This window comes from Myotis lucifugus, unplaced genomic scaffold, assembly GCF_000147115.1.
Source record: "Myotis lucifugus unplaced genomic scaffold, Myoluc2.0 scaffold_81, whole genome shotgun sequence".
Lineage (NCBI taxonomy): Eukaryota > Metazoa > Chordata > Mammalia > Chiroptera > Vespertilionidae > Myotis > Myotis lucifugus.
In genome coordinates this window covers 655695-680150 of record NW_005871129.1, presented here as the reverse complement: position 1 = coordinate 680150, position 24456 = coordinate 655695, and the positions used below count along the sequence as shown (strand labels likewise).

General features: G+C 41.4%; 1 protein-coding gene and 1 non-coding gene across 2 annotated transcripts in view; both read right to left on the bottom strand.

Annotated features, from left to right (window-relative positions):
• TOGARAM1 (TOG array regulator of axonemal microtubules 1) overlaps nucleotides 1–24456 on the bottom strand; it is a 112848-nt gene that overhangs the window by 28094 nt on the left and 60298 nt on the right. Inside the window, exons 10-16 of the mRNA XM_023755591.1 lie at nucleotides 24205–24303; nucleotides 18953–19128; nucleotides 18334–18487; nucleotides 16658–16792; nucleotides 10340–10493; nucleotides 1843–1948; nucleotides 1396–1631 (exon numbers count right to left, since the gene is read on the bottom strand). Coding sequence (XP_023611359.1) covers nucleotides 1396–1631; nucleotides 1843–1948; nucleotides 10340–10493; nucleotides 16658–16792; nucleotides 18334–18487; nucleotides 18953–19128; nucleotides 24205–24303 — 1060 coding nt within the window. The remainder of the gene's footprint in view (nucleotides 1–1395; nucleotides 1632–1842; nucleotides 1949–10339; nucleotides 10494–16657; nucleotides 16793–18333; nucleotides 18488–18952; nucleotides 19129–24204; nucleotides 24304–24456) is intronic.
• On the bottom strand, nucleotides 14181–14287 carry LOC111826463. The gene has a single exon (XR_002829787.1). It is a non-coding gene; the product is annotated as a U6 spliceosomal RNA (small nuclear RNA).

Here is a 24456-nt window from a genome sequence, read left to right as displayed (position 1 = left end):
TTACTTCCTTTTCTGGTGATGGCTGTTTTTCTTTCATATGTGGGCTGTTTCTTTGTCTCCCCATGATCTCTCTTCTCCAGGTGTTTGGTTATGTAGTTCTCTCTCTGCTGCGTTGATTTAAAGGCACAAAATACAACACAACAAAGCACAACGCACAAGGCACTGAACACAAATGTATTCACAATACTAATAACCCCAAATAAAGGTGACCACCAGATCAAAGAGAATTAGGGGATAAGGAAGAAAGAAGAGAAAAAGATAAAAGATTGGAAAAAAAGAGTGCAAAAATGAAATTGGGAAAAGGGAGAGAAAGAAAAAAAGTAAGAGAGGAAAGAGAGAGAATGAAATAGAAGAGGGGAAGAAGCTATTTGTACAGGGAGAAAACTCTAATAGAACAGCCACTAATCCCAACAAATTCCAGCAACAGATCCCTGGAGATGAATGCAAACTACAAACAACAACTAATATCAAGCGAGGCGAGGGAAAACAGAAGCAAAAAAATAACCGGAAAAAAAATCCAACAGAAAAAGAAAAAGAAAAACAATCTCATAAACAAGCATAAAAAACCCCCAATATACTCAACAATCAAGCAAACAACAACAAAACGACAGAGAGAAAAAAAACTTCGGATAGTGAAGAAAGAGAAGAGAGAGGTGTATATGGATTTAGAGCAGGAGATTGGTAATTAGATATATAAGTAGGGTGAAATTTTAACAGGGGGTAAAAATAAGGAATAGGGAAAATCTAAAGCAGGGATAGGGTAAGAGAAACAGGACAACAAAAGGGGAAAAGTGAGGAAGAGAGTTTTGGCATAAAGGTAAAGTTGAGGTAGAGTAAAAGGATGCTAAAGGAAAGATGAAAATAGAATGTAGAACACTAATCCCAAAATATTCACCTTAACAAGACATGACCCAAAGGGAACAAAGCATGAATGCACCCATGGCACCGACAACACCAATACAAGCAACCACCCGAGAAAAGATAATTAGGGGAGAGAAAAGAGAGCACAAATGATATCCAAGAGAGAGAAAAAAAGATCCAAAGGTATACCTTTAAAGTTAAATGATTAAACTACTCCTAACCTTCATCACCCTTGAAAGCTAAAATGACAAATTATTTGCATTACCTATCCCTCCCCAAGAAGTTAAAAATAAGTAAGTAAAAACTCAATCACTAACATTTATTTAGTGCTTGATCTACAAAAGTAGATATTACTAGAAAAATAATATTCTTTGTATGTTCAGCACCTAATATAGTGTTTATCACAAACAGATTATTTAATAAATGTTTTTCAACTGAAATAATACTGGAATCTGCTAGTTTTTCTCTATACCTCAGATTACAAACAACTGCATTTTTAGTTTAAGGACATATCAAGATTATTTTGAACATTACCTTTGTCCTCCATTGATAAGAGAAACAACTGCACGTGCAGGAGTTACATTACTGACCATAGCTCTCAAGGCTTTGTCAACATCTTCTCTTATAAATGTATTTGATTCTCCTGCTTTATGCAACAAAACTTTTACTGTAGTATCTAGTTCTTGATCCATGCTCTTTTTCAGGTAAGTGAAAAGATCACTTAAACAGACCACAGCAGCACGAGAAACTCCAGAGCGTAAATTTTTCACCTAAAAAAAAAAAGTCTAAAATGTACATTTTGCTGATATTCTGAAAGAAAATCAGTAATAATAACTTTGAAACCAAATTTACTATTAAAATAACATGTTTTAACATGTATTATCTTATGTACTAAAAATAAACATTTAATAATTTTTATAAATGTTACATATTTATTCTTTGTTATTAAACAATCCTTAACTCAGCTGAAAATAAGTTTACCTCTTGAACTACTGCAAAATTTGTTTCATGCAACTTTGTGTTCAATATTTCAGAATGAAAAGCAGCTAAGCATCTGATAAAATTCAGTCCCTCAATTTTCTTCTCCCTATGGGAAAAAGAAACAAATGATAAAATCACTTATTAAAATGAGGCTCAACTGGAACAGGATGTCTTCTTTTGTGTATGAAATATTGCCAATGAAGACACCTTGCCTATTTTGCCTTATCATGTAGGAACTTCAAATTAAAAAAATATGTAACGTGTTATTTGCTCTAATAGTTCTCTTTCATGATTCAAAACCACTACTAAAAACTAAGTTCATGCTTTGTAAATAAAAAGGAAAATGTTTGTCCCCTAGTAAGAGTGTCATATTCTTTCTAAAAAGGAGGGAAGGGAATGGCAAACAAAAGGTGAGGGAAACAGTAAAACAAAAATAGGAAAAAAAATAACTACCTGTTACCTTGTTGTTGAATAACAGAAAACCACCAATAGGTGGTTCTATAACTTGTATTTCTTTTCATTATCTAATGTAATGAGCCAGATGAAGGGTAGGTGAATACTAACACCAACAGGGTGGATTCAATTGGATTTTAGATACAACATTTCAAATTTGATGGTTTTCATCTTGAGGGTTTGATAATGTGAACTAAGATGAGTTTCCTAAGTTAGTAATATTAAGTTAATGGTTATTTTTTTAAGCAGTTAAATTCTCTGGAAAAATTATGGAAAACAGAGAGAAAAGACCTAAGATTCTAAGGTGGTAAGAACAAACCTACTTAATAACTAACTGGTTCAAAAATTTCATTTTATTGATAAGCATAAAACAGTTTACAGTAACAATTTAGATGTAGAAGCAACCCAATTCTATACACATAAAAGTAAATAGAAAGTGGAGTTGAGAGAAGTATAAAAAAGAAATTAAAAAACAGTTGCTGAAATTTTTCCAAATTTGGTCAAAATTATAAACTCTTAGATCCAAGAATAAGCCCCAAAAAGGATAATCACAAACAAACAAACAAACCTCCCCCCCCCCCCCCGCAACACCACAATATGGGAAATCAGAATCAAATTGCTTAAAAAGAGTGTTAAAGGGAATATTCTTAAAGGCAGCTATGGAAAAAGACACATAACATACAGAAGAACAAAGGTAATAATTGCAGAAGACTTCAGGTCAGAAATATAAAAGCCAGAAATCAACTGAACAAAATCTAAGTGCTAAAAGGAAACAAATAACAACAACAAAAATAAACTTCAATTAATAAACTTCAACAAATCTTCAATTATAGTTGGAGATTTCAAAAGCCCTTTCCTAGTAATTGATAAAACAGATAGAAAATCAGTAAGAACACAGAAAACTTAAACATTAGCAACCATTAGCAACCAACTTGATCTACTTGACATTTATAGAACACTACAATCAACAACAGCAGAACACAGATTCCTTCCAACTTCATGTGAAATGTTCATCTGAAAAAGAGAAAACATCTCTATCCTCATGGATCTTATAATGAGAAAAAAATATATAAGGTCAGGTCACAAAATGGAATATTAAAAATAAAGCAGCAGCCCTAGCTGGTTTGGCTTAGTGGACAGAGGTCAGCCTGTGGACTGAAGGGTCCCAGGTTTGATTCCAGCCAAGGGCACATGCCGAGGTTGCAGGCTCAATCCCAGTATGGGGCGTGTAGGAGGCAGCCAATCAACGATTCTCTCTCATTGTTGATGTTTCTATCTCTCTCTCCCTTTCCCTTCCTCTCTGAAATCAATAAAAATATATTTAAAAAAAATAAAGCAGCATAAGACGATGGGGAAAAACACTATTTTAGTGAGGGTCATGAAAGAAAGCTTTTCTGAGGTGACATTTGGCAGGTATCTGAATGAAGTGAGACAGAAAGCCATTGGGAAACTGTTCAAAGAATGAAGTATAAAGAAATGAGCTTGGGTGTAGCTAGAGTGGTAGCTAGATAGCTAGAGTGGATAAGTAAGGCAGAGCATGGAATGAGGCTACGCTACAAAAAGGGGCAAGGGAGAGAACCAAGACAAAGGTGTAGGTAAATGTCAGTACTCACCACCTCCCATAACCACATCAAAATTACAACTAACAACCATCATTCAGAACCACCTGAAAGCTGGCTGAATGGAAGTCCTACAACTAGAGAAGTAAAGAAAGTACATCAAGACTGGTAGGAGGAATGGAACGGGCTGGTCCGACACCGAGGTGTGGTGTTTTTTTTTTTTAAATTGGGAGGGATATCTTGGCTGAGGAGGCCACTCGTGAAAAGCAAGGGGTCCCAGCCCCACACCAGACCCCCAGCCCAGGGTTCTGGAGCCAAGATGAGAAGTCCCCGTAACTTCAAGCAGTAAAAACCAATGGGGATTGTGGCTGAATGATACCAAGTCTGCCAGAGCCCCAGGCAGTTCTGCTTAAAGGGCCATGAACTTACAAGGTCCTGCTTCCTCCAAGCTTCAGTGTCTGACAGTGAATTTGGGGAACCCAGGGACATAAGGGGAGGAACTGGATTGTACGGCATTGGGGCAGGAACTCAGGGGCAGCTCTCCCATGCTGGGGGAGGGTGTGCTCACAGGGGTAATTGTTCTTATGCTGGGACTCCCCCCCCCCCCCCCACACAGGGCAGACTGGCAGCCATATCTGAGTTTCCTTCAGGGTGACCCACACTGTTTGTTCTGCTTTGGTGATTCCCTGAGACCCTGTCCCATCCAATTTGCCAGCCCCACCCAAACTGTGTTTGCAGTGGCTTTTCCATATGAATGGCCTCAGACTTTTTGAAAATCTCTCAAACAAGCAGCAGCTGGCATCACCATGCCCCAAACCTATCAATAAGAGGCCCAAGACCCAGCACTAGTAGCAGCCTGCCTTGCTTCAGAGCTGGGCCTCGCCTGGGCTCTTCCAAGCCCAATACAAATAGCAGCCATCAGCAGATCGCTCTGTGGCTCCTGCCAGGTGGCCTCAGGCAGTGGCTGACTTTGCACCTTCCTGGGGGCCCCAGAGCCAGTACACCCGGTGGACAGCTTCAGACCATACTGGATTACAACTCTACACATCAGTAAGCAACACACTCAAGGGGCAGGCTCAGTGAGCAGCAAAGCCTCATGGAACCAAGTCCTGCTTTATAGGAGTTTCTCCTGCACAGCAGCTCTCCCACTGTAGTTTCCCCTAGTCCTCACAGCCAATTGGCCTGGAAGTCAGTTCCTCCCAGTGACACCAACAGCAATCGAGGCTCAACTACAAGATTGCTCACACAGCCAACACAGGGGTGGACCTAGCAAGCTCAGTCAGCTCAGGTGACTGAGGAGGCTGAGCCACTGGGCTCTACAGGACACCTACTACACAAGGCCACTCTACCAACTCCAGGAGACAGAGCAGCTCTACTTAATACATAGAAACACAGGGAAGCAGCCATAATACAGTGACAAAGAAACATGTCAAAAATGAAAGAAATGGCCGAAACCGGTTTGGCTCAGTGGATAGAGCGTCGGCCTGCGGACTGAAAGGTCCCAGGTTCGATTCCGGTCAAGGGCATGTACCTGGGTTGCGGGCACATCCCCAGTGGGAGATGTGCAGGAGGCAGCTGATCGATGTTTCTCTCTCATCGATGATTCTAACTCTCTATCTCTCTCCCTTCCTCTCTGTAAAAAATCAATAAAATACATTAAAAAAAAAGAGAAAGAAATGGAAGCAGGCAAGCTACTGGATGCAGAATTCAAAACAATGGTTCTAAGGTTACTACTCAAGGATCTTAATGAGAGCTTGCTTCAAGGGATTTAGTGAGACTTTCAAGGATCTTAGTGAGAATTTCAAAGACATGATAAAGGACAAGTCAGAAATTATGCATACACTAACTGAAATAAAAAATAATTTACAGGAATTCAACAGTAGAGTAGAGGATTCTGAGAGTAAAATCAACAATTTGGAATATGAGGAAGCAAAAAACACCCAATCAGAAAAACAAAAAAGAAAAAAGAATCCAAAATTATGAAGATAGTGTAAGGAGCCTATGGGACAACTTCAAGCGTACCAACATTCACATTAGCCAGGGGGTTGGGGATGGGGGTGGGGGAAGGAGGGTGTTGCCAGAAGAGAAGAGAAAGAGCAAAATATTGAAACCTATTTGAAGAAATAATGACAGAAAACTTCCCCTACCTGGTGAAAGAAATAAACTTACAAGTCCAGGAAGCGCAGAAAATCCCACACAAGATGAACCTAAAGAGGCCGACACCAAGACACATCATAATTAAAGTGCCAAGGGTTAAAGACAAAATCTTAAAAGCAGCAAGATAAAAGCAGTTAGTTACCTACAAGGGAGCACCATACAACTGTCAGCTGATTACTCAATAGAAACTTGGCAGGCCAGAAGGGAGTGGCAAGAAATATTCAAAGTGATGAATAGCAAGGACCTACAACCAAGATTACTCTACCCAGCAAAGCTATCATTTAAAATTGAAGGTCAGATAAAGAGCTTCACAGACAAGAAAAAGCTAAAGGAGTTCATCACCACCAAACCAGTATTATATGAAATGTTGAAGGGTATTCTTTTTTAAAAAAATATATTTTATTGATTTTTTACAGAGAAGAAGGGAGAGGGATAGAGAGTTAGAAACATCGATGAGAGAGATCGATCAGCTGCCTCCTGCAAGCCCCCCAGTGGTGATGTGCCCGCAACCAAGGTACATGCCCTTGACCGGAATTGAACCTGGGACCCTTCAGTCCGCAGGCCGACGCTCTATCCACTGAGCCAAACCGGTTCGGCTTGAAGGGTATTCTTGAAGAAGAGAAAGGAAAGAAGAAAAATATGAACAACAAAATGGCAATAAACACATATGTATCAACAATTGAATCTAAAAATAAAAATAAGTGAACAAGAAATCTAATGAACAAAATAAACTGATGAATAAAATAGAACCAGAGGCATGGAAACATGGAACAGACTGACACATTTCAGAGGGAAGGGGGGTAGGAGCGGTGCGAAGAGATTAACCAAAGATCTTATATGCATACTAGAGGCCTGGTGCATGGGATTCGTGCACTTGTGAGGGGTGTGGCCTGTGGGGATCCACTCGCTGTGGGAGCACTCATCTGGCTCAGCCGAGCAGCTGTGGACCCGCCCTCTGAGTGGCTGCTCCCAATGTGGGCACAGCTGCTCATCCCTGTCAGCTAAGCGGTGCTCCCACTGTGGGAGTGCACATCCAGGGGGCAGCTCCTGCACTGAGCATCTTTCCCCTGGTGGACAGTGAGCGTCATAGCGACTGGTTGACTGGTTGTTCTGGTTGTTCCACCATTCAGTCGCTGGGCTTTTATTATATAGAATATGCATTACCTATGGACACAGACAATAGGGTGGTGAAGGCCTGGGGTGGGGCAGAAACCAGGTGAAGTGGGGCATTGGGGAAAAAAAGGGGAACATCTGTAATACTCTCAACAATAAAGTTTACAAAAAAAAGATACAAAAGACAGATAATGAAGGACCCTGAAAGTTATAGTAAGCAGTTAAAGGACCCTGTAAGCTATAGTGACCAGTTAATAAAATTTTTTTTCTGTGTTTTAGAGAGCCACTGGAGGGTTTTTTCATGAGGGAATTCCATGGTCTGATTTATGTTTTAAAAGCATCTATCTGGCTGTTGTATGAAATCGGCAAATAATGGATGCATGGAAACTAGCAATCACACTGCTATAGCCAGGTGAGAGGCAATTGTGGCTTAGAGAAAAATAGCAGCAGAGATTGCAGTATGTGAATGGGTTTAGGACATGTTTTATAAACAGTAAAACTGATGAAATGGGAAGAAATGAGAAAAAGTTAATACTCACTTAGTATGAACAAATAAATGTCTATGGCAGGGGGATTAATTAAGATGGTAAATACTGGTGGGAAGCAGATTTGGGACTAGGAGAAGGGGAAATAAAAAGTTTTGTTTTAAGAATTTTTGCATCTATGTTCATGAGATATATTGGGTATAATTCTGTAGTTTTCTTTTTTTGTCTTTGTATGGCTTTGATATCAGGGTAATACTGGCCTCAAAGAATTAGATGGAGAGTACTCTAACATCTTCAATGTTTTAAAATATTGTGTAGAGTTGATTTCTTCCTTAAATATTTGGAATAATGCACTAATGAAATTATCTGAGCCTGGAGTTTTCTTTGTGGGAAAGTTTTAAACTCAATTTCCCACCTTGTGGGTCAGGAATCGTGCAGTTCTTTAACAACCTAACATTGACCTAGGCCAGTGATGGTGAACCTTTTGAGCTTGGCGTGTCAGCATTTTGAAAAACCCTAACTTAACTCTGGTGCCGGGTCACGTATAGAAATTTTTTGATATTTGCAACCATAGTAAAACAAAGACTTATATTTTTGATATTTATTTTATATATTTAAATGCCATTTAACAAAGAAAAATCAACCAAAAAAATGAGTTCGCGTGTCACCTCTGACACACGTGTCATAGGTTTGCCATCACTGTTTTAGATGGAGTGTTCTATAATCTCAATTAGTTCTATAGTGTTCAAGTTTTCTATATACTCATTGATTTCCTTTCTACTAGTTCTGTCAATTAATGACAGAGGGTTATTGAAGTTCCAACTATAATGTGAATTTGTTTACTTCTCCTTGTAGGTCTACCAGTTTTTGCTTAATGTATTTTGAAGCTCTGTTATATGGTAAATAAAAGTTTAGGATTGCTATGAACTCTTGATGAATTACCCTTTTTCATTATAAAATGACCCTCTTTATTCCTGATGTTATAAGCAGAATTTTAAAATGCCACCACATGATTCCTCTCCTGGTGTATACATCTGTATAAGACCCTTTCCTTGATGGCAAATATGATGGGATATCACTTCCCTTAACCATGTTACATTATATGGCTAAAGGAATTTTGCAAGTTGTCCTATAGCTCACTGTTTCTCTGTTCATATCTTTCTTTTAGCTTTTTAATTTTTAAAAAATTTATTGATGTTACAGGGAGAGAGGAAGGGAGGGAAAACGAGAGAAAGAAACATCAATTTGTTGTTCCTCTTATTTATGCATTCATTGGTTGCTTCTTGTATGTTCCTTGATTGGAGATCAAACCTGCAACCTCTGCATATGGGGACGACACTCTAAGTGACTGAGCTATCTGGCCAGGGCTTCTTCTAGTTTCTTTAACACATGGATTAGAACGATAACTATAGTTATAATGTCCTTGTCTATGAATACTTCCATCTGTATCCTTTTGGCATTAGTTTCAATTGTTTAATTTTTTTTCTTCTCATTATAGGTTGTATTTTCCTACTTCTTTGCATGCCTGGCAATTTTTGTTAATCCTGACTGGAGGATATTATTTTTCCTCATTGATTTTTAGAGAGAATGTAAGAAGGGGAGGGGGGGAGGAGAGAGAAACATTGATGTGAGAGACATCAATTAGCTGCCTCCCGCATGAGTTTTGACCAGAGTGGAGTATCGTGCCTGCAACTGAGGTATGTGCCCTTGATGGGAATCGAACCTGAGACTCTTCAGTCCATGGGCTGACACTCCAACTATTGAGCCAAGCCAGTGAGGGCTGCCTGGCAATTTTTTATTGGATGCCAGACATTGTGAATTTTACCTTGGATATTGTATTCCTATAAATATTTTTGAACTTTGTACTGGGATGTAGTTATTTGGAAAATTTGATGACCTCAGGCCTTGCTTTGTTTGGTGGGACCAATCCAGTCTTTACCTTAGAGTTTATTCATTCCATAGTCAGCGGTTCTCAACCCGTGGGTGGCGAACAATGAAAATACATCCTGCATATCAGATATTTACATTACGATTCATAACAGTAGCAAAATTACAGTTATGAAGTAGCAACGAAAATAATTTTATGGTTGGGGGTCACCACAACACGAGGAACTGTATTAAAGGGTCGTGGCATTAGGAAGGTTGAGAACCACTGCATGAAGCAAAATTCTTCTGAATGTTCGATCCAAAGCTTTGTGAATTATGAAGTTTTCCACTCTGCTGGTAGGAACAGGAGGTATTCTTGGTATTGTATATGCTCTAGGGATTATTACCTATACTTCTTTGAATGGCCCTTGTTCTGGGATCAGGTAATTTACTTACATGCATGCCCTGACCAGTTCTCAGATAAAAATTTGAGAAGATTCCTCTGATGGCCTCTGAAGTTCTTTGTGGAGCTCTATTCTCTCTGGCATTCTGCCCTGCATACTCTATCTACCATCAACATCCCAAACTTCCAGCTCCATCTCCATCTCTGCTGATATCGAGATGGTTTCTCCCTCCTTGAGCTGTGACCTGCAGATTGTGGTTCAATTTCTGGTCAGGGCACATGCCTTGGTTGCAGGCTAGATCCTTGGTTGGGGGTGCACAGGAAAAAGCAGAGAGATGTTCCATTCTCACAGTGATGTTTCTCTCTCCCTCTCCCTCTACCCCTCCCTTCCTCTCTTTCTAAAAATCAATTAAAAAATCTTAAAAAAAAACTTGTTAAAAAGAAAATAATGATGAACTTACCAATCCTCATCAGCTAAAAGCTTCAAGGCTTCTATCAGCGCTATATCTGGTTTAGAAAATGGCCGTAGTTCTGATGAATCCATAATTTCTGGACTATGAGTGACAGAAGACATCCTTTCTTTATACTGTGGAATGGCTCCAGGAGACGCTTCACCTAAAAGAAAAAACATTAAATCAAGAATCAACTGGAGATCGAGGAAGATGGCGGCGTAGGTAAACACATGTACTCGCCGCCTCCCACAACCACATCAAAATTACAACTAAAATAGAACAACCATCATCCAGAACTGCTGGAAAGCTGGCTGAATGGAAGTCCTACAACTAGAGAAGTAAAGAAGAAAACACACTGAGGCTGGTAGGAGGTGCAGAACGGGTCGGTCTGGCACCCATGGGCTTTTGCACCAAGTGTGCTGCTTTTTAATTGGGAGGGAGATTGTCACTGTGGAGGTTGCCAGTAAGGAGCAAGGGGTCCCAGTCCTACACCAGCCCCCCAGCCCAGAGTCCTAAGGCTGGGAAAAGAAGTTCCTATGGGCATTAAGAACACTGGGCTATAAAAACCAGTGCGAATTGGGGCTCAGTGACACAGAGGCTGCTGGAGACCCAGCTGTTCCTCTTAAAAGGCCGGCACCATGAACTGAACTTAGAAGGTCCCACTTCCTCTGAGCTCCAGCACCAGGGTGAGGCTCTGGGGAACACAGACACATACAAGAAGGAACTGGATTGTTTGGCATTGGGGCAGGAACTCAGGGACAGCTTTCTCCCAGATGGAGGTGCTCAAAGGGATCATTGTTCCTATGCTGGGCTGACTGGAAGCCATTCCTGTTTGCTCCACCCTAGTGATTCCTTAAGACCTTGTCTCATCCAATTTACAACCACACCCATGCTGTGTGCAGCAGCTTTTGCATATGAATGGCCTGTCCTTGCTCAGGCTAAAATCTGTCAGACATGCTGCAGCTGGGTCAGGGAGCCCCAAACCTATCAATAAAAGGCCTAAGACCTGACACCAGCACCAGCCTGCCTTGCTTCATAGCTGGGCCTCATCTGGGCGTTTCCAAACCCGATACAAAGAGGAGGAATCTGCAGATCTGGAGTTCCTCCTGGGTGGCCCCAGGCAGTGGCTGACTTTGCACCTCCTTCAGACCATACCAGGTTACAACTCTACACATCCGTAAGCAACACACTCAAGGGGCAGACTCAGTGAGCAGGAAGGCACAGCCTCACTGAAGCAAGTCTTGCCCCATAGGGGTGTCTCCTGCACAGCAGCTCTCCCACTGTAGTTTCACCTGGTCCTCATAGCCAATTGGCCTGGAAGTCAATTTCTCCCAGTGACACCAACAGCAATCAAGTCTCAACTACAACAAGACTGTGCTCACAGCCCACAAAGGGCTAGATCTCCCAGCTCAGGTGACTGGGAGGCTGAGCCACTGGGCCCTATAGAACCCCTACTACACCAGGTCACTCTACCAACTCCAGGAGACATAGAAACTCTACCCGATACACAGAAACAAACACAGGGAAGCAGCCAAAATGCAGAGACAAAGAAACTTGTCACAAATGAAAGAAAGCAAACTACTAGATATAGAGTTCAAAACCACGGTTATAAGATTACTCAAGAATCTTCTAGAAACCTCCAAAAAAAAAAAAAAAAAGGAAAAGGACCAGTCAGAAATTAAGCATACACTGACTGAAATAAAGAATAACATACAGGGATTCAACAGTACACTAAAGGATTCTGAGAATCAATGATTTAAAATATGAGGAAGCAAAAAACACCCAACCAGAAGAGCAAAAAGAAAATAGAATCCAAAAATATGAAGGTAGTGTAAGGAGCCTCTGGGACAACTTCAAGCATACCAACACTCACATTATAGGGGTGCCAGAAGGAGAAAAGAGAGAGCAAGATATTGAAAACCTATTTGAAGAAATAATGACAGAAAACTTCCCCTACCTAGTGAAAGAAATAGGCTTAAAAGTTCAGGAAGCACAGAGAATCCCAAACAAGAAGAACCCAAAGAGGCCCACATCAAGACACATCATAATTAAAATGCCAAGGGCTAAAGACAAAGAGAAAACCTTAAAAGCAGCAAGAGAAAAGCAGTTAGTTACCTACAAGGGAGTACCCATATAACTGTCAGCTGATTACTCAACAAAAACTTGGCAGGCCAGAAGTGAGTGGCAAGAAATATTCAAAGTGTTGAATAGCAAGGACCTACAACCAAGATCACTCTGCCCAGCAAACTATCATTTAAAATTGAAGGTCAGACCGAAACCGGTTTGGCTCAGTGGATAGAGCGTCGGCCTGCGGACTGAGGGGTCCCGGGTTCGATTCCGGTCGAGGGCATGTGCCTGGGTTGCGGGCACATCACCACTGGGGGATGTGCAGGAGGCAGCTGATCGATGTTTCTCTCTCATCGATGTTTCTAACTCTCTATCTCTCTCCCTTCCTCTCTGTAAAAAACCAATAAAATATATTTAAAAAAAAAATTGAAGGTCAGATAAAGAGCTTCACAGACAAGAAAAAGCTAAAGGAGTTCATCATCACCAAACCAGTATTACATGAAATGCTGAAGGGTATTCTTTAAGAAGAGCATGAAGAAGAAAAAGAAGAAAGATAAAAATATGAACAACAAAATGGCAATAAATACATACCTATTAACAATTGAATCTAAAAATCAAAATAAGCAAATAAGAAATCTAGTTAACAGAATAAACTGGTGAATAAAATAGAATCAGCAGGATGGAAATGGAACAGACTGATGATTCTCAGAGGGAAGAAGAGCGAAGGGTTGGGAAGAGATTACACAAAGATCTTATATGCATATATGCATCACCAATGGACACAAACAATTGGGTGGCGAAGGCCTGGGGTGGAGCGGGAACCAGGTGGAAGGGGGCAATGCGGAGAAAAAAGAGGGACATCTGTAATAATCTCAACAATAAAGATTTAAAAAAATAAAAAAAATTAAATCAAGCATCACAGAATACAAATGGTATTCTGATAATACTCTATGAATATTTCATATAGGAACTAGTGCTATTAGTTTAGTCTCCAACAAAATTGTAATATCCACATACCAAAGCTATTTAAAACTTTACTTTTTAAAAAAATATATATTTTATTGATTTTTTTACAGAGAGGAAGGGAGAAGAATAGAGAGTTAGAAACATCGATGAGAGAGAAACATCAATCAGCTGCCTCCGGCACACCTCCTACTGGGGATGTTCCCACAATCAAGGTACATGCCCTTCACAATCAAGGTACATGCCCTTGACCGGAATTGAACCCGGGACCCTTCAGTCCACAGGTCGATGTTCTATCCACTGAGCCAAACCGGCCAGGGCAAGGTTGTAGGTTTGATCTCCAGTCAGGGCACATACAAGAAGCAACCAATGAATGCATAAATAAGTGGAACAATAAATCGCTGGATGGGGCCTGCTGGCCAACCTCTCGGTCCCTTCTCCCGGGGGCAGGCTCCAATCTCTCCATTTCTCTCTCTCTCTCTCAAATCAATAAATTTTAACCTAGCCGGTGTGGCTCAGTGGCTGAACGTTGATCCATGAGCCAGGAGGTCATTGGTTCCATTCCAATCAGGGCACATGCCTGTGTTGTGGGGTTGATCCCCAGTGGCGGGGAAGGGGGAGTGCAGGATGTTGCCAATCGATGATGCTTCTCTGTCACCCATCAATGTTTCTATCTTTCTATCTCTCTCCCTTCCTCTCTCTCTAAAAATGAATAAAAACATATTTAAAACAAATAAAATTTTTCAAAAGAATAGTCCTCATTTTATTTTTCTTAAAATTTTTTTTTCAATTACAGTTTATACTCAATATTACTTTGTATAAAAATATAGAATGCTTCATGAATTTGGGTGTCATACTTGCACAGGGGCCAGGCTAATCTTCTCTGTATTATTCCAATTTTAGTACATGTGCTGCCAAAGCAAGCACCCTCATTTAAAAAAAATTTTTTTTTGGTATGATTCAGATTATAACCTTATTAGATTTCATATGTAAGCCTGGTATGTATAAATAAAAACCTCCAAATTGGGAATTTCATAACCCCCCCAAAATAACAAATACAAAATACTAGCTATTATTAGAGAATTTGCCTAGTATTGTGCTAAGTGCTTCATTTACATTATCTAATTTCATTCATTCAGGAACCCTATCTGATAGTTATATTATTCTTACACTAGAGGTCCAGCGCACGAAATTCGTGCTGACCCTGGTGCCCGCCGCCCATCACCACCCACCCCCAGTTCCCTGTTCACCATTGGGCGATCAGAACCTGCTGGCCTGGGGCGGGGGGGGAGGGGGGAGCAGGGACCGAGAGGTTGGCTGTTCCCACCCGCTGGCTGGCTCCGTCCCCTGTCACGGGTTGCCCTCTGTATGTGGGGCTACCAGTGGGGCAGGGGCCTTGGCCTGGCGCCGCCCACGTCTGCCACCACTCACCCTGGTTCCCTGTTTCTCATCGGACAATTGGATCCTGCCCCAGGGGGAAGGGACCGAGAGGTTGGCAGGCAGGCCCCATCCAGAGATAGGGGCCTGTGGGCTGGGGGCAGCTCCTGTGTTGAGTGTCTGCACCCTGGTGGTCAGTGCGCGTCATAGCAACTGGACGTTTTGCCGTTCAGTTGATTTGCATATTACCCTTTTATTATAAAGGATTATGAAGCCGTAACCAGTTTGGCTCAGTGGATAGAGCATTGGCCTGTGGACTGAGAGGTCCCAGGTTCGATTCCGGTCAAGGGCATGTACCTCGGTTGCGGGCACATCCCCAGTAGGGGGTGTGCAGGAGGCAGCTGATAGATGTTTCTCTCTCATCGATGTTTCTAACTCTCTGTCCCTTTCCCTTTCTCTCTGTAAAAAATCAATAAAATATATATTTTAAAAAAAAGGATTATGAAGAAACTGATGCTAAAGTTTTAAGGATTCCCTTTCTATACTCCACCTAAGTTAGAGAGAGAATAACTCATTAGGGGCACGCAGGAGGCAGCTAATCAATGTTTTTCTCTATAGATGCTTCTATCTCTCTACCCCTCTCCCTTCCTCTCTCTAAAATCAATAAAGACATATTAAAAAAACATAATTATGACTTATTGCTGTTTTGTACTATTTGGTACTGTTAACTACTAGTGTAGGTAAGACGTTTTGTGGGTTTTTCTCCCAATAGCCTGTCTACACTTAACCAGTTCTTATTTATTTTATAACTGGAAGTTTGTATCTTTTGACTCTTCTCACCTATTTCACCCTCCTCCCCTCTTTTGGTAATCATCATTCTGAATTTGAGGATACAGAATTTTTTAAGTTTTCACAACTTCTTGCATTATAAAAGAATTACAAGCTAGGAAAAACCTCAGACATTCATCTAGCTCAAATATTTTTTTATATTTATCTTTGAGAAGGTTAAATATTTATTTTTCATACTTGTTTTTGTTTTTGATACCTTGACTTTAGACCCAACATAAATTAAAGAATGTTTATTATAGTTCACACAGTTTATTCCTTAGAAGTAATTAATAAACCGAGCTAATAAGCAATAATCCTTAATGTTTGTTATAGTTCTCACAATATTTCAGTTCAACCTCTGATTTTACCAAGTTGCTACTATACCTAAGACCTTTTTAATATTTTTAAAAACAATACAGGAGCCCGGCAGGTGTAGCTCAGTGGTTGAGTGTGGATCCATGAACCAGGAGATCACGGTTTGATTTCTGGTCAGGGCACATGCAGGGTTGTGGGCTCAATCCCCAGTAGTGGACGTGCAGGGGGCAGCCGATCGGTGATTCTCTCTCATCATTGATGTTTCTATCCCTCTTTCCCTCTCCCTTCCTTTCTCTGAAATCAATAAAATAAAATAAAATAAAATAAAATAAAATAAAAAACAATACAGGAAACATAGAGCCTACGTTTGGCCAGGTATGGAACCTTGTAAATACTCAATGAGAGGCTGAATAAATGATAAATATAATTTTAAAAAATCATGCCCTAATATAAACCACCTTCAAAATCTCCGTTATCTTACCTGTAAAATGGAAAAACTCTATTCAGTGAAACAGGAATATTTGCAAGGAGCATGGAAGAAATCTTTGCGATAATCTGGATCTTTGAGATAATGTAGATATTTATAAAGACAGAAAATGAGGCCTGTTTTCAGGTCACAAAGCTAATTAAAAGGCAGAACTGATACTTAAAAAGCCAGGTCTAATGACTCCTACTAGTTTAGTGTTCTCTCTATCACCAATGAGCTGAACCAGATGTGGTCTTTTAAGCTCAACAAGCATAGTGACATTACTCTTTACATTTAAACAAGTGACTTACCTGAATCTGAAAACACTAGAGATGGTGACCTTTTTAAACTGGCCCCTCCTTTCAATGGAGGGTTAAAGGTAATGTTTTCTAAAGAGGAACTCTCATTTTTTGATATTCCCACCTCATCTCCAAAAATATTTAAGTCTAGAAAAGAGAAAAACAATCAGTCACCTCCTGCTCATGAGTAATAATTAATATTTTTTTTTTTTGAAGAAGTGGAGAGATACTGTTTTAATTACACCGGCGGACTCCGGGAAGTAATTTCCAAATCAGAGTACCGAAACATGCAGGGGCCTTCATTTTATATCTCCCTGTGGTCGTTGTCCCGCAAATATGGATTATGCTTCCGGTCCTTTTCTCGGGCTTTGCAAGAGGCCCTCAGGTGTTGGGGGTCTCCAGGCCATATCTGATGGCCTGGCCTGGTGCCAGCGCTAACAACCCTCCCTCCGGGCAGTGCACTGTTCACAGGTTTATGGCCTCTGTAACAGATTCTGCAAGACCAGTTTCTGGGAAGGAGGCAATGACTTAATTATAGGTTAGCTTGCTGGCATGGATTCCAATTGCTAGCCCCCCAAATATCAGGATTACACTTGAATTAGCCCTTTTTAGCCTTCTCATAGCCACTGTGCCTGTGTTATGGTGCCCCCCACGGCCCCCACAAGCCTGGGTAGGGAGAGTCCGTGGTCCCCCAGACAAGCCCAGGGCCCCAGGCTTGGTTTCGGGGGTAATCCAGGATAATGCCAGCTCGGGATCAGAGATCAAGTCCCTCCTTTCTAGGAGGTTCTTTCCTCCCAGCTGCCCTAGCTGCTGCCTCCAGGGGACTTCTCACAGCTGAGGGGACAGGGCGGGAGGAGCGAGGGGGCGGGGACAGGAAGGCCTCCGCTTTCCCAGGCTGGAGGCCACCAAGGAGCTGCTCTTTAATTCCTCCACCACAGCTGGGCTGCTCCCCAGTGGCTTTCCCAGACCCCGCTGGCCTGGCCGGCTGCTGGGGATAAACAAGGAGGAGCCTCCCCGAGGGGGAGGGGAGGGGAGGGCCTTGCGAAGAGGAGGACTGGGGAGGGGGAGGGGAGTGGGTTCGGGGCAAGCACACATCCTGTGAGCTTGGGGCTGGGGTTGCAATTCTCTTGGGCAACCCCAAGTCTCAGTTTCCTCACCTAGGAAATGGGTTCGGACTGGACCATTCCCCCCAGCAGCCCAGTGCGGAATCAGAACTGAGCAAGCGGCCCCAGGACCTGCCCGGAAACAGCTCCATCCCCCCCACCCTCACCTCTGTGGGGTGGGGGCCAAGGGTTCCTAACTCTGGCCTAGGGCTTTGGGCTCTGGGCGGGTGAAGTGGCCTGGCTGAACTGGAAGGCCCTGGAAATCCTGACCCCCTCTGGCATTCTGCCTGGAAGAGGAACGAGGGTGAGGGCTGGGAGGAAAGAGCACCTAGTGAGCTCCAGCTGCATGCCGGCTGCTTCTGGACATGACCTCGTTCGCCTGCGTGTTAGTGTCCTATTGCTGCTGCCACAGATCCCCACACACCAATAATTAATATGTATAATAGCTACTGGGTTTTATAAATTTCAGCATTATAGTTCAACATATTCCACTATTAGCCATATATAACCCTAAGTAAAACCTCATTACACTAGCTCCAGAATATTATTGTTAAAAAAGCACACCAAAAGCTAAATTCCACTTACTTTCTGATATCATTTTTTCAGTTCCTGTATGTTTCATTTCCTCCCAGGGATTATGTTTCTTCTTTTCACAATCTTTAATGTCAAAAAGTTCCTTTTCCTCTTTTCTCTTTTGTTTCATCTTGCCAAAGGTAGATTTTGACACAGAAAGTTTGATCTGCATTAAAAAGTTGAAATATCTGAAAGTATTCAGGGACTTTGACATTTAAAATAACTATCTTAATCTCAGACAACTGTATATAGGCATTAAATGTCTATATATAATATAAATCATACATTTCTTAGTTCTTACTTCAGGAATTCTAAAATAGAATAGAATTACATAGAGCTAATATCCAACAAAATTTGTGCCTGAGGATATTAGTCTGTACACATACACATGTACATACATAAAGTAACATAAAGTATAAAATACACTAGATGCTATATACCAGAACATGAACATATTTGGTGGAAAAAATAATAATTTATTATTTTAAAAATTAAGCATCAGAATTTTCAATTACATTGCAATTAAAAAATTTTTAACTGGAACACTTTCACCAACCCAAATCAGACATATACAAAACAATAATGTATGATAGGCTTAAAGTTACTCTAATAATTAAGCAAATAACCTTACATCTTTTTCATTCTCAACATCAAGATATGATGGAATACTTTGTTGGACTGCTTTTCCATAAATCCCTGATGGTGGTTCAATGCTTTGTTTAACTGAAAATTTATACCCATTTTCCACAGAAGATATCACTGATTGGCTACAGGTTGCTGGTGCTGAATTTGGACTTCCAAATACACCTGAAATCAACCAACAATAAATTGCCATTAAGTATCTATGTGTAACTCTGAATAATAAAGTTTAAGACAAGGCTTTGGCCTTTAAGAAATAAACAATATAGTTAATAAGAAAAACATGTTAAATAATCATCTCTCTATATAAAAGCCTAAGTGAACATCCAACCGGTAGCTATGATGTGCACTGACCACTGGGGGCAGATGCTCAACACACAGGCATGGAAACATGGAACAGGTTGATTAATCTAAGAGGGAAGGGGGGACGGGGAAGGGTGGTAAGAGATTAACCAAAGATCTTATATGCATACTAGAGGCTCAGTGCACGGATTCATGCACATTGAAAGGAAATTAATTAGAAGGAGGCCGGTGGGGCAGGACTGGGTGAGACAGGCTGGACACGCCCTGGAGCCAACCTCCCATGGTCCCTCCCTGGCCGACTGCACCTGGGGTGGCACCGTGGCTCACAAGGCGTCTGCAGAGTGAGTGGGGTCTGTCTGGCAGGTGGGGATCCTCAGCCTGGCCTGCGGGGATCAGGCTGAAACCCGCTCTCTGACATCCCGAGGGGTCCTGGAGTGCGAGAGGGTATTCTGCAAAGTTGCTGTTGTACAAGGTGTGGAACGCAAACTCAAGTGTGCAGTAAATCAGATTCGGGGCCGACAGTGCCCCAGTAACAACAGAACCCATGGCCAAATGTGGAACTGCGTGGCCCTGCGAGGAATCAGGCTCCCTCCTCTCTGGTTTCGGGGTGCGTCACCCGAGAACCGCTGCTGCCAAGTCACTGCAGCTCGGCAGCTCCTGCGATGAGTGTTTGCCCCCTGGTGGTCAGTGCGCGACTGGTCGGATGGTTGGACACTTAGCATATTAGCCTTTTATATATATACTAGTAGCCCGGTGCACAAAATTCCTGCACATTAAAAGGGAATTAATTGCCCTAACCGGTTTGGCTCAGTGGATAGAGCATCAGCCTGTGGACCCAAGGGTACCGGGTTCAATTCTGGTCAAGGGCATGTACCTGGGTTGCGGGCACATCCCCAGTGGGGAGTGTGCAGGAGGCAGCTGATCGATGTTTCTCTCTCATCGATGTTTCTAACTCTCTATCCCTCTCCCTTCCTCTCTGTAAAAAATCAATAAAATATATATATTTTTTTAAAAAGGGAATTAGTTAGCAGAGATATTTTAATATTGCTATTTGCCCTATCTCTATAATAGAAGTGTGAGAGATGAAAGGAAATTAGTAAAATGTATATGAAAATAATATATAAATTTATTAATAAATAAATAGTAACAAAAGGATATAACAGAGGCATGATATAAAAACGACAAAAACATGATATGAAAACAACAAAAACATGATATGAAAACAACAAAAACATGATATAAAAACAACAGTGATGCAAACAATGACTGACAAAGTGATTAAACTTATTCTAATATCTCCCTGTACACCACATTAAGAGTGAAAACACTTTCAGAGTGCTTGACTAATTTCCCTTGTGATGAAGTACTTAGAACTTTAACTGTAACATCACATGCTTTTCAAACTTGAGAGAAAGCAACATATAACTGACCAGGTGCAAAAACGGGTTCAGGTAGAAATATGCCTACTTTGTCTAGAGTTTGTCCTTGTGATTTATCAATAGTCATCACAAATGCTGGCATCACGGGAAACTGTCGTCGAATCAATTTAAATGGGAGGCCAGTGTCAGATGGGGACAAATTAATTCTTGGAATCAGAACAGCCTCTCCCTCTGCAGATCCTGTTAATACTTCAGCTTCGATAATGTTAGGTTGTAATCTTTTGATAATAAATCTGGTACCATTACAAAGGCCCCATTTACTATTGAGATTTCTCAATAGCATGATGATTGCATCCACTTTCAATTTTAATTTATTACTTGGCATTCCCGAAGGAGTAATACTATTAAGAAATTCGATGGGAAAATTTTCCTTCTCAGCATCATCTGTGGAATTAATGGAATCATCACTCAAATATGTGTGAAAATCTCCATCGAGTATATCCAAATTTTCTTCATTTAATTTTTGAACATGCTCATTTGGACAAAGAATTGCATGTTTAGATATATTTTTAATATTATCTATAGCAGTGGTTCTCAACCTTGGCTGCACATTAGAATCACCTGGGAATCTTTTTAAAATTCTGATTCCTGGGCCTCATCCTCCGGAAATTGTTTCTTTGTTATGGGATGGGACCACAACATCAGTAACAAAGAAACAGAATTAAAACTTCATTGTGGGGAGCCGCTACAGTATTTTGGACAGGCTCAAGCCTTGGACTGATGAGAGGGCACAGTCCTCTCATTGCCACGTGCAAGTCCCAGCTTGGAGGGCAGGGCCCTCCCAGCACAATTATAGCCAACAGCTGTAGTTGTAAGCTTGAACCTATGGTCCGAACACGTGGTCCCATGTGCCTGAGTGATGTAGGCTTGATAGAGTTCAGGTGCATGTAGCCAAGTAGGATTGAAACCCAGGAGAATGTTGTAAACATCTTGGTCACGCCCTTACTTTGCCTCGAAGCATCTGTTATAAAATAAAGGCATGGCTGTGGGTGTGGTCGCTGTCTCTCAGAGAAGCAGCGTCCCACCGAGACCCAGCTTTCATTCTCTTGTCTGTCTTTCTAAGCCTTTCAGCCGCCCCCACTCAGGTTCACCCCTGGCTGTGCTGGTACGGCACACTTTAGAAAGATATATGCCTCTACGCTTCCAGGGCTGGTTCCTGCCTCAAACCCTGCCCTTACAGGAAACAGCTCCGGGAAACAGCTCGGGGGAGGGTGCAGCCATTGCCAAGACAACCCCTGCAGGATTGACTTCCTTCCGCTTGGTTGCTGCGGTTGTGGTCGTGATGAACACCACCCATAGTTTTTATATAAGTAGACTAGAGGCCCAGCGCACGATTAAATCGTGCTCATGTAAGGTCCCCTAGGCCTAGCCTGCCATCAGGGCCATGTCCACTGCCCCCAGACGCTTCGCACGCTCCGTGGATGCTACCGGTGCCCCACGACTCTCCACAAACTCTGCCAGCACCCTGCGATGCTCCAGGGACGCTTCTGGTGCCTCGTGACGCTCCGCAAACACTGCTGGAGCCCCACGACGCTCTGGGGACACTGCCAGAGCCCTGTGACACTCCGCTGACGCTGCCGAAGCCCTGTGAGGGGGGCCCAAGAGGTGCTCCATGAACCTCCTGGTGACCGGTCCTTTGGTCATTACGGTATTACGGCCACTGGCCTTTAATAATATAGAGGACCGGTGCATGGATGTGTGCACCGGTGGAGTCCCTTGGCCTGGCCTGCGCCCTCTTGCAATATAGGACCCCTCAAGGGATGTTGGACTGCTGGTTTCGGCCTGATCCCCGCAGGGCAGGCCGAGAGACCCCACCAGTACATGAATCCGTGCACTGGGCCTCTAGTATGCATATAAGATCTTTGGTTAATCTCTTCCTGCCTTCCCCCCTTCCGCCTTCCCTCTGAGATTCATCAGTCTGTTCCATGTTTCTATGCCTGTGTGTTGAGCGTCTTCCCCCTGGTGGTCAGTGTGCATCATAGCTACCGGCCGAACGGTCGGACGGTTGCTTAGGCTTTTATATATACAGATTAGAGGCCTGGTGCATGCATTTGTGCACTGATGGGGTCCCTCAGCCTGGCCTGTGGGGATTGGGCCGAATCAGTGCACCGGGCCTCCAACATGCCTCTAGTAAAGTCTAAAAGCAAATGCACTAATAAGAGTATTATAAGACATAATATCAAATGAGATCATGTAAGTACTAAATTCACAGGAAGGAAAGGCTGTTGTGAGTTGGGTGTTAAACATAGTTTCAAGAAGAAAGGATTTGCCTGGCTTGCATGGCTCAGTGATTGAGCGTCTACCCATGAAACAGGAGGATTTCGATTCCTGGTCAGGGCACATGCCCGGGGTTGTGGGCTCGATCCTCAGTAAGGGCATGCAGGAGGCAACTGGTCAATGACTCTCATCATTGATGTTTCTTTCTCTTTCTTTCTCTTCCTCTCTCTCTCTTTCTCTCTCTCCCCCTCTCACTCTCCCTCTCCCTCTCCATCCCTGTTCTCTCTGAAATCAAATAAAAAATATTTAAAATAAAAAAATAAAAGAATATATATTTTTAAAAAATAAAAAAGAAGCAAGGATTTGAGCTGGGATTGGAAGACACAATGGATTTGGAGACCAGAGGGAGGGAAGGATATCCTATGAAGGTAAGTATGCTTGTAGGAAGAGTTGAACAAGTATAAAGCATGAATGTGGAGTGAATAAATTAGTTTGGTTTGGTACAAGGCAAGTAGAAAACTAAGAGAAAATAAGTTTGTAAGAGTAGGTTGGAGTCAATCTGAGGAGGGCCTTATAATGACTTAATAAGACTCTATCAGGTAAAGAAGTCAGGAAAGCTTTTCAGACATTTCATTCTTTTTACCAAAAATAAGACGTATATCCTCAGTGCCTATCATCACATTCTAGTTTTTCAATTAAAACAGAGTCTAGTTGGGATGTGCTAAGTAACTTGATAGGGAATCCTTTCTCAATGTATATGGATGTCAGATCATGTTTTACACTTTAAATATCTTACAATTTTGTCAATTAAGTATCAATAAAGCTGGAAATACTCCATCTACTTTTAAAGGATGTTTGCAAATATGTACTATAAAGGTCTCCTAATCCCCCTATGATATAACAGGTGTTAACTCTAATTTGGTTAGACACTATATAAGTGGTAATAAATTTATATTAATTTGTATTGATCCCTAAATTCATAAATAAGGACTACCATTTGAATTTAAACTATGGTAAAACTGTCTTAGCTATCCTAAAAGTGCCTTAGATGTTTCCAAACTGTAGTTGTTATGTACATAAAACATCTCTCTGAAAATTACTGACATTAGTTACTGTAGTTTCACTAGAAATGTGAAGTATTCACTTCTAATTCTTTCAATTTAATAACTTTTCAAAAAGGAAGTTCTATTCACCACCTGAACCAAACTCTCTTCTTTATTCAGATACTTTGCTTGTGAGTGAAGAACATGAAATACAATTAAAAAACTAAATAGATTTGAAATACCTTTTCCAACAACTACTACTGAATCTTCTGAAAAGGTATTTGTGGATGTGAAGTCAAAACTGGTAATATGTTGTAAATTTGATGATGACCCTGTAAATCCTAAAGAAAAAAAAAACATCCACATTAAAAAATACATAGTATTTTGGGATATCATAATATGGTCTTTTAAAAATTTATTATATACAAAGAATTTAGAATTTATATATTCACACATGCTCATTAATTCAATAAATATTTATAATTTGAATACCT